A 12740-nucleotide genomic window follows, 5' to 3' on the forward strand; every position below is an offset into this window, starting at 1 on the left:
TGAAGGACTCAGCCAGTTTTCAATCACAGCTGTAGATTGCCTTTGGCTTCCAGCATCTCACCGATTCCCCTCCAATGCTGCTGACAGGATAAAGTTGGTGGGAGGAGAGAGGATGGATGGGGGGAATCTTTTACAAAGGTGCGCTAGTGTTTTTAGCGCGTTGCTCTTGTGCGAGTTTTTATCGGTGCTAAGGCCATTTTTACCAAAGCAGTGAAATGACTGATTGTCCATTTAATGGCCACAAACTAAGGGGGTCTTTTACAAAGGTGCGCTAGCATTTTTAGCGCACGCTAAATGCTAGAGATGCTCATAGGACTATATGGGCATCTCCAGCGTTTAGCGCACGCTTATTTTTAGCGCTTGTTAAAAATGCTAGTGCGCTTTTGTAAAAGGATCCCTAAATGTTGCCCTTAACGTATGGCCATTAAAAAATATTACTGTATTAGGGAAGGGAAATGGGACTTGATATACCGCCTTTCTGTGGTATTTTGCAACTACATTCAAAGCGGTTTACATATATTCATATACTTATTTTGTACCTGGGGCAATGGGGGGTTAAGTGACTTGCCCACAGTCACAAGGAGCTGCAGTGGGAATCGAACCCAGTTCCCCAGGATCAAAGTCCACTGCACTAACCACTAGGCTACTCCTCCACTTACCGACACCTATTTTGTACATGCTAAGGGCTCAATCAGTAATCCTGCACTAATCAGTTAGTGCATCTACATTACTGTGTACTGATTAGGGAAGGGGAAGGGACTCGATATACCGCCTTTCTGTGGTTTTCGCAACTACATTCACAGCGGTTTACATAGTATATATAGGCACTTATTTGTATCTAGGCCAATGGAGGGTTAAGTAACGTGCCCAGAGTCACAAGGAGCTGCAGTGGGAATCAAACCCAGTTTCCCAAGATCAAATGCCCACTCTCCACCCTCAAACATGCCTGCCCCTCAGAAAAACTAAATATTTATCATCATGTGGTTAGTTTGTGCAGATGTGAAAATTACTGCAGAACACTACTACTACTTATTTCTATAGTGCTACTAGACATACGCAGCGCTATACACTTGAACATGAAGAGACAGTCCCTGCTCGACAGAGCTTACTATCTAATTACAATCTAAAGAACACCCAAGCATGTCCTGCGGTACACCATTTTAAGCTACAGTAAGTGCGTAGTAACGCTTACCACAGCTTAGTAAAAAGGGCCCCTTTGTGAATGCAAGTTGAAAGACGAGATGCCAAGCAAATGCACAAGAGCAACTGGTTCCTTTCAGATCTGGAATAAAAGAACCTGACCCACATGAAGCTTACTTCTTGAGTTCAACTCGCATGAGATCCCAGCGCCCAAGGCCTGTTGGGTAAATTGGCCAAACAGCTGGTCCACCTTCCCAAAAGGTCCATGCAGGATACATGATATCTTGGTAGTCTGAGGTCTAAAAATATTGAAAGTCACAAGAATTTGCATGAGTGTTGGCTTTGTGGTAAAAGTTCTTACCTTAAAAAAAAAAAAAAATATATATATATATATAAGACTCTCTCTAAGTACGTACACTCAAGTGAGATCCAAGAGAGAAGGCAGGTCTAAAAGTGCGAGACGAACTTGTGAAACACAAGCTTATACCTCCTCTACCACTGACTTTGTAGCTAATACATAAAGCCACACATCAGAGCCACGTGCCAGTGGCTGAGCGCATGGCTTCAAATGCAAACTTAGGGGCCCATTTACTAAGTTTCAAATTTTATCAGTCTCGATAAACCACCCAGAAGGACCTCTCATTGGGCGGTATACAATATTATTAACAATTCACACCAAAGAGATGAAAAAAAATACATCAAAATCAGGAAAGGGTAGGGCTAGGTCAGATCACTAGCACCCTGGCCTGCCTAGCGCAGTTTAAAATAGTGTACTGTGGGATGTGCTCAGATGTCTGTGTTAAATGCCACTTTAGTGTGTGTTAATCTATACTAAACAATTTCTTTTGGGGGGGGGGGGGGGGGGGGGAGAGAGGCATTCCTGTGCGCTAACTGGTTAGTGAAAGCAATGTTTCCTCCAAGAAGTTGCCTGGTGTGTGCAAACTTTTCTTCATGTGAGCAACAAGTTTTAAAAACCAACTATTTTTGAGTGCCAGTATTAGCAATGCATTTCTGTATACAGCACAAAAAGGTTTTGTGAGCGACGCTCCTAAAAACGTAAGGAGCAATCACTTTTGTGCTCTGCTTAGAGGGAACATTGAATGCAGGATTACCGCGCGAGACCTTACTGCCTACAAAATGGGTGGTGGTAAGTGCTCACATGGTAATTTTTATTAATGGTCGTGCACCAATAACATTAGTGCACGGTCATTAATACAAAAAAAAAAAAAAGAAGAGAAAAATTGGCTATTTTATGGGTGAAGCAGAAATGGCCTTAGCACCCAGGGAAAAAACCCCAAGCAATTTTTGCTACAGCTTAGTAAAAGGGTCCCTTGACGAGAAAGTTTTGCCCACGAATGCAGTAGGCTAATCATTTGTAAATCTGAAGTGTGCAGAAATGATAACTCGTGTAATTATCAAAGTAAGCCTATCAGATGCATAAGCACACGTTTCTGCATTGAGGATAGCTACTACTGTGCGCATGTTCAAGCAAAACGAAAGTGTTGGCACACGTATGCACCTTGTGCAGAAATGTTATTCTATGGATAGGTATCAGCCTCACAAACATTTCTGTATACCACGTACTTGCAAATTTCAGTACATGTACAGACAATTGTTTTCTGCTCCGAACTGTGCGCAATACCATTACCTCCTATTCTGTCTTAAAAGTTGCAAAGTACTGTTGTGCTTGTAACAAAAAGAAAAAAAAGAAAGCGTCATTAAATCAGAAAAACTGGCACTAAATCTTCTCACTTAACACTTCTATGTCTCCTCAGACGTGGCAAGTTCTAGCGTTGTACAAACCTTAATTTTATTTAAGATTATTTATTTAGATTTTGCTCACACCTTTTTCAGTAGTAGCTCAAGGTGAGTTACATTCAGGTACACTGAATATTTCTCTGTCCCAGGAGGGCTCACAATCTAAGTTTGTACCTGAGGCAATAGAGGGTTAAGTGACTTGCCCAAGATCACAAGGAGCAGCAGTGGGATTTGAACCGGCCACCTCTGGATTGCAAGACCAGTGCTCTAACCACTAGGCCACTCCTCCACTCCACATTGTCATTTGCGTACTTCATAGCTAATAACTTCATTATCATTCATTTTAATATGCTGTGAGCCAGTGTCCTACATGCAGATTTCCGTACAGCTATCTTCTGCATGAAACACTTATCTGTATCTTGCAACCATAAAAATGCAGACAGATGATTTTGCTGACTGCGCGCCTCTGCCCACACTATCTCTCTGCATCGTCTTCTTTATGTGGCTTTGGGAAGTTCATTTTAGCTCCCTCATCTCTCCAGTCACCCAACTGTACTTCAACATTATCCTCCTAATTCTATAAAAGCTGCTAAAAATTACGTGTGCAAATTTGGGCGCGCACCCAATTTCCATGTGTAATTTGATTAATTCGCTAATTAGTGCCAATAATTGGCTTAACAAGCAGTTATTGGCACTAACTGAAATAAATTAACATGTATACATGTAAATTTAGGCATGTGATCCTCGCCTAAATTTTATGCACATCCTGGAAAAGGGGGCACGGAAATGGGAGGGTCATGGGCATGGATGCCAGTTACATGTGCAATTATAGAATAAGGTTAAGCACACAAACTGAAGTGGGGTCATTTGTACCAAATTTTCATTGGTGCAAATGGACAGGCCTAAATTTACATGCGACCCCTGCACTTAAGCACTATTCTATAAACCATGCCTAACTTTAAGGATTGCTTACAGAATAGCTCTTAAGTGTTTTTTTTTTTCTGCACCAATGTTTTAGGCACGATTTATAGAATTCATCACTATATGCATCACAGTACATTGACTCATGATCATTAAAGAACTGTTTGTCCCCTTTGGGAGCTTTCATATAGTCTAGGTTATTACAAACATGCAACCAGGGCATCTACCACAGAGGCAGATGTATGAAAGTATATATATATATATATATATATATAATATTAAAATGTAAAAACACACAGCTAATATCCTCATTGGATAAAAACACTACATAAAATTCATGTTATATATTTAGGAGTGTTTTGGTTGTAAGTAGAGAGTTGCATGGGGACAGAAATCTTACCCATCCCCACCCGTCCCCGCTGGAATCTTACCCATCCCCATCCATCCCTGCAAAAATTTAACCCATCCAAACCCGTCCCCGCAAGAATTTAACCCATCCCCACCCATCCCCGTAAGAATTTAATGGTACATAAAAGAAAATTCCAGTCAGCTCCCTCAGTCTCTCTCTGGATTTGAGCCACAGCACTGTAGGCAAGGAAGGAACGGAAGTTGGAAGTTGGAACACTCTGGTGCGCACATGTAAGACTTGTCTCCGATTCACTTGCACTGTGTGCTGAGAGGTCGCCACATGCACGCGCCAGTAGGTCAGGTGACATCTGATTCTTGTACCTGTGTCAGAGCTGAGGTCTGTGCACCAGCCTGGTAGCAAAGAGGATTAATAGTAACATAGTAAGTGACAGCAAATAGACCTGAACGGTCCATCCACTCTGCCAATAGTCACACTCATGATCAATTCATCATTAAATTAACGAGTGTGATATTATATACTTGATTATGGTCTTTCTTTCGTGTTTCTGGAACAAAGACCACAGAAGTCTATCTGGCCCTATCCTTATGTTCCAACTACTGGAGTTGCCGTTGAAGCCCACTCCAATCTATTCGTCTTCTCATTTGTGGGACACAGACTGTAAAAGTCTGTCTAGCACTGTCCTCATGTTCCAGCCACTGAAGTTGCTGTCTAAGCCCTTTCCAGCCCATCCTAAACCAGATTGCCATGTATGAGACACAGACCATACAAGTCTGCCAGGTGTCAGCCCTAGTTCATCACAGCCAGAGTCGCCATCTAAGCGTCACTTGACACATCCACAACAAATGCAGCCATTTAAGGTTAGGTTTTAAATAACTTCCATTTTCTAATTAGAGATCCTCTGTGTTCATCCCACGCCTTTTCAAATTCCGTCATCATTTGTGACTCTACCACCTCTTTAATGGAAGACTTTCCACATTTGTGCTTTTAAAGTAAGGAAGAAGAAGAGGAGGAGAAGACAGCACTCAAAGAAATTGGTATTCGGTAGATGAGAGGCTGGTGCAGGTGCAGCTTACACTTCTACGAGAAGACCGCAGAACTGCTTCCATCCCCACGGGAACCCCACAGGAACTGCCTCCGTCCCCGCGGGAACCCTGCAGAGCTGCTTCCATCCCCGCAGGAACTGCCTCCGTCCCTGCGGGAATCCCACGGGTTCCGCGGGATTCCCGTGAACTCCGTTCCCGTGCAGCTGTCTAGTTGTAAGCCCCTTTCATGGATCAGTGGTATACTAAGATTTTTTAAAATAGAGAAACAAACTTAACACGGACTAGAGCTGATCAGAGAATGAACCAACACAACAGCAAATCGGAGTCCATCTCCCAGAGGCAGAATGGATACTTGGCTTGTACCTACCTTGCTGAAAGAGAAAACAGGCAGGACTGGCTTCATCCAGTTGGGCACCTGTGGGTAATCTCGCACATTGATCACCATCTCCATGTCTGGGAGGCGGTCAATAATCTCCAGAATAAAGTGCTCCACTCCACTGCATCTGCAAATAAACAGTGCATAATAACTGAATATACACAACAGAGGAACACAAACACCCAAGGCAATTGCACAGGTTTTTTGTGGAGTGGATATAGATGAATTTGTTCCACTGAGTGGACAAACATGTTTCTTACATGAACTGCCCAGCTAATGCAGAAGAGTAGCCTAGTGCAAGGGCCTGAGAACCTGGGGAACTGGGTTCAATTCCCACTGCAGCTCAAGTCACTTAACCCTCCTTTCCCCAGGTACAAAATAAGCATCTGTATATAATATGTAAACCTCTTTGATTGTAACCACAGAAAGGTGTATATCAAGTCCCATCCCCTTTCCCTATCTAACTAGAATCACCACCTAACACATAGGAGCAGCTGAATGTCACCCTGACTTCTCAGTTTGTTACACTTAAAGGGTAATTCTATAAACAGGGCACTCACTACAGGTGCTGGTTATGGTGCGTTTTTTAAGCCTATTCTATAAAGAGAAGTAGGCGCATGCTTTTCTTTAGAATACTAGCACAAATGGCCAAAAATGCACATACATCAAGGTGCGACCCTACAGTTGGTGTAAATGTTCATGTCTAGATGCGCACATGAATGCATGTAAATGATAGTACCCAATATCTTGTGTTCTGCTCAAATGCACACCAACTGGCAAAGTACACATCATTAAATCACGGTGCGTGCTTTTCTACCAGTCAGGATTCTATAAGATGTCATTACATGCCCAAGTAGCCACTTACGTGTGTTAATGATTAGAATATGTACCGTTCTGCTACCTAAAAACTAGGCAGCTCCTTATAAAATTACTCCCCTAGTGTCATTCTAACATATATTTTTATTCATTCACAAGTTGACAAGAGTTGCTTTTTGGTGCTCCAAACAATGTAGAGACCCTTTCACTTGCTTGACACCCTCTATCCTCCAGTATTGCCTCATGCTATTGGATTCAGGTCTTAGCACAACCTCAGTTAAGGTTCACCTCTGCACAACAGTGGCTAAACACAAGCAACTTGAGAAGATGACCCTATCCAGGCATTAGTTAGTAGCAGGATTTATGAAAGATCTAGTGAACTTCTGTCTGCCAGTCAAAAAGCTGCCAGTAGCATGGGACCTCAACTTACTGCCCCTACTTGACTGTCTGTCCATTTGTCTATTAGATTATAAGCTCTTTGAGCAGGGACTGTCCTTCTATGTTAAATTGTAGAGCGCTGCGTAACCCCAGTAGTGCTTTAGAAATGTTAAATAGTAGTACTGCTACTGCAACTCACTAAACCTCCATTTGAGCCTGTGTAGACATCCTTGCCCAAATTCATTTCATAGAAAACCCTCTTTCTGGTGGCTGTCACATTTGTATGCCATGTTAGTGAGCAGCAACTTATGAACCTTACAAGCAGTATGATGACAACCAAGCAGTTTTGTAAACTTATCCAAGATTTCTACTGAACGTAGTGTTTTTCACATCCCTACATCCCTGGTTGATTTTTTTGTTGTTGTTGTTTTACTCCAGAGGACCTAGGGAAATTTTCAATACAAAGGAATTAATCTCTTGAAGAAAAAAAGTTTGCTAATTCACATTGCAGCTTAGATTGCTGTCCAACAAATCTTTCAAAATTTTTTTCTCCATGGTTTTTGTGCTGGTTGGTTAATTGGTTGGGTGAGATTTTCAGCTGGAACTTCACCTTCTTTAGGAAATATTCTTTTAACTCCTTTACTAATATCTATGAACATTAGATGTCATATCTAACTATAGACCAACTATAGACCATGGAAGTCTCGCGAGGCCATCGCTGGAAGTCTCGGCAGCCATTTTAGTAGAGCAGAGAGGAAAGGATCAGTGCTATGGCAATGGGCAGGAAAGAGTGGGGATCTTTCCTGCTCCGAAAAAGCCACTAGACCACCAGGCTACCTCAAGGTATGTGCCGGGAGGGCACTTCTGCGGGGATCCCGCAGGATCTAGGTCCATCCCCATGGGATTCCCATGGACCTGGATCCATCCCCATGGGATACCCACAGACATGGAGGGGATTCCCGCGGGTACTGCTATCCCCGCTCCTGTGCAGCTCTCTAGTTGGGTCTGAGTGCTTTCTGGGAAATGTGGGACCACTGGGAGTGTGGCTCCAATAACCTAGAAATCACCATGGATAACTTGAGAGCGGAAGACTCACCCAGAGTTGGCTGGGACACAGTTGGTGGAAGGAGGGTGCTAGTGTACAGCACAAACAGCAGGAGGCAGACCTGAGCTGTACTGGGGATAGACCCTCTAAGTCACAGGTGGGTGGCTAGGCATTTTGTCACAGCAGGGATTTACACCAAGTTTTTGTTGGTGTAAATGGATGCCTGTAGATTTAGGCATTGAAATATGAAGCATATTCTATAAATCGGCGCCTAAATCTAGGCACCAATTCTAGACTACGATTAGTTGGCACTGATTTCAGCGACAATTTTTAAGCGCTATATATAGAATCTCCTCCTTTATGTCCTACCTCCTATCCATACTCCCACTCCCTCTTTTATCTCCCTCATTTCCACCCACCCTCAACTTCTTCAAAGATCTGTCTCCTTTCTTTGTCTCTCACCCTCTCCATAGCTCTGTCCCTTTCAACTGCCTCCCTACCCCTCCAGGTCCTTCAAACTACATCTCCTTCCTATCTTTCAACAATCTTATAAACCTACTCATACCCTTCACCCAATCTAGTACATGTTGTCCTCTTAACGCTGCTCAGTTTCACTATCCCCCCCCCCAACTAATTCCAAAGCCCTTGATCTTCGTTCCTACCCAATCCCTCTCATTCACAATACCATTCAAGCCCTGAAGTGCTTGGTCTCATGTTTTAAATCTGCTGCAATGCCAGTGGCTGAAGAAAGACAGAGTGACAGGAACAAAGGAACAATCTTACATTGCTTTAAAAGCACAAAACTTGGTTGAGTCAGGGCAGCCCACTCTGTTCTGATGTGTCCAATACTCCACATCATACACCCATCTGATTTGAACACCCAGTCACACTGTGTAATATATTTCTTCTTCCTATTTGTCTAGGATCATGCTGTGATATTCCTAATACATTTTATATCATTTTTACATAGGATGATGCTATTTTGTTCGTAGTACATCATATTACATTCTTTCTCTTACTTGTGTTTTACACTTCTGTCTCACCTGGCTGGAAACATACAATCCTGCTCACGATATAACCTGCCATTAACGATCTGGTAGTGCGCTCCAAGTTTACGAGAGACCAAACTAGAAGTCAGTTCCTTGGTTATACCCCCCAGAAAAGGATTCAGATCATGTTCTAAAATACTAGGAAACAAAAAAACCAGGTTGTCATAAAGTTACCGTTATATTTCAAATATTGCTATTGTTTGTCCCTTAAGAAAAGTCAGACTTGTAATCCACACTGATCTGTGGAAATGATCCAACAGGCCAAGCATAAGAACTGAACATGAGCAGCTCACCTGCGGTAGCAGCTGCAGTTCTGCGTCTCACATGGCTTGTAGTTGTCCAGAGACTGTTCAATTTGGTCTATAAACTGCTTCCAGCATCTCTCTAGCAGACAAAAGGAGGTTAACAGGATAGAGAAAATATGGCATTAAATAACTTAGAGGCAGCTAGAAACAGACATATCTGAAGGGCCCTGTGCTTTCCTGAAAGATCATGACCAGAATTTTGTACAATTTCTGCCAGTCTAACAACTGAATAAAACAATGATGATCTACACCTATAAGTCTATGAAACTGACAAAACACTCACTAAAACAGATTTAGTAAATGGCGCCCAAATCTGGGTGCCAAAAAAAATGTGCAATGAGTGCTATTCTATAAACGGCGTTCTGAGTCAGGTGCCCTTTATAGAATAGCTCGTAGCACTGGGATCTGCACCCAAATTCGGGTGAAAGGATTTACACCAACTGAAACCTGTTGTAAATCCTTACACATAAGTTAGGTATGGATCCCCCAAATTCTATAATACTGCACTCATCTTTAGTGAACGCTACTAGTAGGCCTGAGGAGTAAAAGCTTTGCCTACAGCTTTCACCTTATGCTGTGTTCCTGTGAAATCTGTTTTCAAGCCTGGTAGTCTTCAGGAGTAAAGCTTTGCTTACAGCTTTCACCTTATGCTGTGTTCCTGTGAAGCCTGCTTTCAAGCCAGGTAGTCCTAAGCAGTAAAAGTTCTGCCTATGGCTTTCATCTTTGCTTTGGTCCAGTGAAGCCTGCTGCCAAGCCTGTGAGTCCAGAGCCTTCTGTGCCTCGGCTGAGATTCCAGTCGTCCACAGAGAGTCCTTGGTCACTGTATGCAACTGGCTTGGTGCTGTGTTTGAGACTGTGTGGCTGGATGACGTGGAGTGCTGCAGGTGCAGCGGCCACATTTATTTATTGCATTTGTATCCCACATTCCCCAACCTATTTGCAGGCTCAATATGGCTTACATAGATTTGTTAACATTGTTATATAAGGCATCTCTGGACAGAGGAGCAGTGATTGGAGCACAGAGGGGTCCGCGTGGGCTATTGCTGGCCTTGGGTTGCTGTGCCATTTAATCTTCTGCCTTGGAAGCATCGGCTCAGTCTTGGCTACTTTACCTTGCTTGCCTTGGGAGTGTTGGCTCAGGCTTTGTTAACCTTGTCTGCCTTGGGAGCATTTGGCTCAGGCACCTCAGTGACCATTTGCTTGTCTTAGGTGACATCCCTTGTCTTCAGTGAGAGAAGTGACCCGCTCTTGCCTCTACCTGCTGTGTAGGTCTTTTAAGAGACTTTATTTTTCCTTTGTTTTGCTTCAGCTCCACTCTGGTTTCGAGGGAGCTTGCCGCAGTTGTTCAGCGGCTTACATGAGTGTACTGACAGAATGAACCTTTTTCTTAACCACCAGCGGTGTTACCTGTCAGCCAAGTATTGCCTGTTTGTCTTTGTCCCGCTAGGGCGGGCTCTTTGCCAAGTCTATCATATGCCATATGTTTGCATTGCTCTGTTAGTACTGAAATGTGCAACTAGGCTGCTTATGTTTGATTTCCCTATACAGCTAGGCTGGTGGTTGGGAGGCGGGGATAGTGCTGGGCAAACTTATACGGTCTGTGCCCTGAAAAGGACAGGTACAAATCAAGGTAAGGTATACACAAAAAGTAGCACATATAAGTTTATCTTGTTGGGCAGACTGGATGGACCGTGCAGGTCTTTTTCTGCCATCATCTACTATGTTATGTTATACCTTATGCTTTGCACTGTATCTGCTAGTATTGAGATGTGCAGCTAGGCTGCTTATATTGATTTCCTTACACAGCTAGGCTGTTCTACTTTACCTTATCTGATGCTTTATGTTTGCCTTGCTTCAGCTAAATTAGACTGTGTAGCTAGGGTGCCTGTTTTTCTTTTTGTGTCATTTGGCTACCCTTTTAGCCCTGTGTTTTTTGCTACTAATAAAGCTGCCTCAGTTCATTCCCACTTGTGGGCCAGTTCCGTTCTTTGGAGAACTCTTAGCTCTGAGGGAACTCGGTCTACCCAGAGGTGGTTAGGTGATTCTCACGCGGCCACCTTTGGGCCAAGGGCTCACAAACGTCACAACCAGAGCTTGTGTTAGATGTGGCTTGGGCCCAGACAGAAATTTCAGGGACCCCAAAGCCCACTAACCAGGCCATGCTGCCTTCAACAGGCTTAGGGCTCTCCTGCCAGAAGGTGGCAGTTCTAGTTGCACTCCCCTAACACTATCCCTGGTATGTGTGAACTTTATATTTTGCACAGTATAGAAGGAAATATATATTTCTATTTCTTTGGTGTGGCTTCTTGGAGTTTTGGTTTAATATGTTTTATCATTTTTGGTTACCTATTAAGTACTTGGCATTTGTATTCTATGAATTTTCTATGTAGTATTGTGTAGTAATTTGGTTTGGTCAGTTCCCAATAGTGGAAGGGATATTTGTGAGGGGCGGGGGGAGGGAAGACTGGGTTTTGTTTTGTTTTTTTTAATCCTAGTTCTGTATTGGCTGTGATTTATAAAACAGTTGTACAGAATATTGCTTCTTTTTATAGTATAGGGTCAGACAGAGCTCACGGGAACAGGGATGGGGGACAGAATTCACAGGGATGGGGTGTGGAAAGGGCCAGAGCTTTGAAGGTATTTGAAGCGGACGAGTCGGAAACACTAAATGATTTCTCTGTAAACTTGGAGGATGTAATGGGGCAGTTCTGCAAACTAAAAAGTAGTAAATTGCCGGGTCCGGATGGTATTCATTCCAGAGTATTAATAGAGCTGAAAAATGAACTTGTGGAGCTGCTGTTAGTAATATACAATTTATCCCTAAAATGAGGTGTGGTACCGGAAGATTAGAGGGTGGCCAATGTAACGTCGATTTTTAAAAAGGGTTCCAGAGGAGATCCGAGAAAATTATAGACCGGTGAGTCTGACGTCGGTGCCGGGAAAAATGGTGGAAGCTATTAAGAATAAAATTACGGAGCACGTACAAAAGCATGGGCTGCTGAGACAAAGTCAGCACGGATTTAGTGAAGGGAAGTCTTGCCTCACAAATCACTGCATTTTTTTCGAGGGGGTGAACAAGCATGTGGACAAAGGGGAGCCGGTGGATATTGTATATCTAGATTTTCAGAAGGCGTTTGACAAAGTGCCTCATGAAAGACTCCAAAGGAAACTGGAGAGTCATGGGATCGGAGGCAGTGTATTATTATGGATTAAGAGCTGGTTAAAAAGACAGGAAGCAGAGAGTAGGGTTAAATGGTCAGTATTCTCGATGGAGAAGGGTAGTTAGTGGGGTCCCTCAGGGGTCTGTGCTGGGACCGCTGCTTTTTAACATATTTATAAATGACCTTGAGATGGGAGTAACTAGTGAGGTAATTAAATTTGCAAATAACACAAAGTTATCCAGGGTCACCTCGTAACGGGAGGAGTGTGAAAGATTACAAGAGGACCTCGTGAGACTGGGGGATTGGGCGTCCAAATGGCAGATGAAGTTCAACGTTGACAAGTGCAAAGTGATGCACGTGGGAAGGAGGAACCCGAAT

At 43.2% G+C, this 12740-nt stretch overlaps 1 protein-coding gene across 1 annotated transcript in view; it reads right to left on the minus strand.

Moving 5' to 3' along the window:
• POGLUT1 (protein O-glucosyltransferase 1) overlaps positions 1-12740 on the minus strand; it is a 62645-nt gene that overhangs the window by 37341 nt on the left and 12564 nt on the right. The window contains exons 2-5 of the mRNA XM_030203892.1: positions 9190-9280; positions 8891-9034; positions 5600-5735; positions 1318-1439 (exon numbers count right to left, since the gene is read on the minus strand). Of these exons, the coding sequence (XP_030059752.1) occupies positions 1318-1439; positions 5600-5735; positions 8891-9034; positions 9190-9280 (493 nt within the window). The remainder of the gene's footprint in view (positions 1-1317; positions 1440-5599; positions 5736-8890; positions 9035-9189; positions 9281-12740) is intronic.

The sequence above is a fragment of the Microcaecilia unicolor genome, chromosome 5 (genome assembly GCF_901765095.1).
Source record: "Microcaecilia unicolor chromosome 5, aMicUni1.1, whole genome shotgun sequence".
Classification (NCBI taxonomy): Eukaryota; Metazoa; Chordata; class Amphibia; order Gymnophiona; family Siphonopidae; genus Microcaecilia; species Microcaecilia unicolor.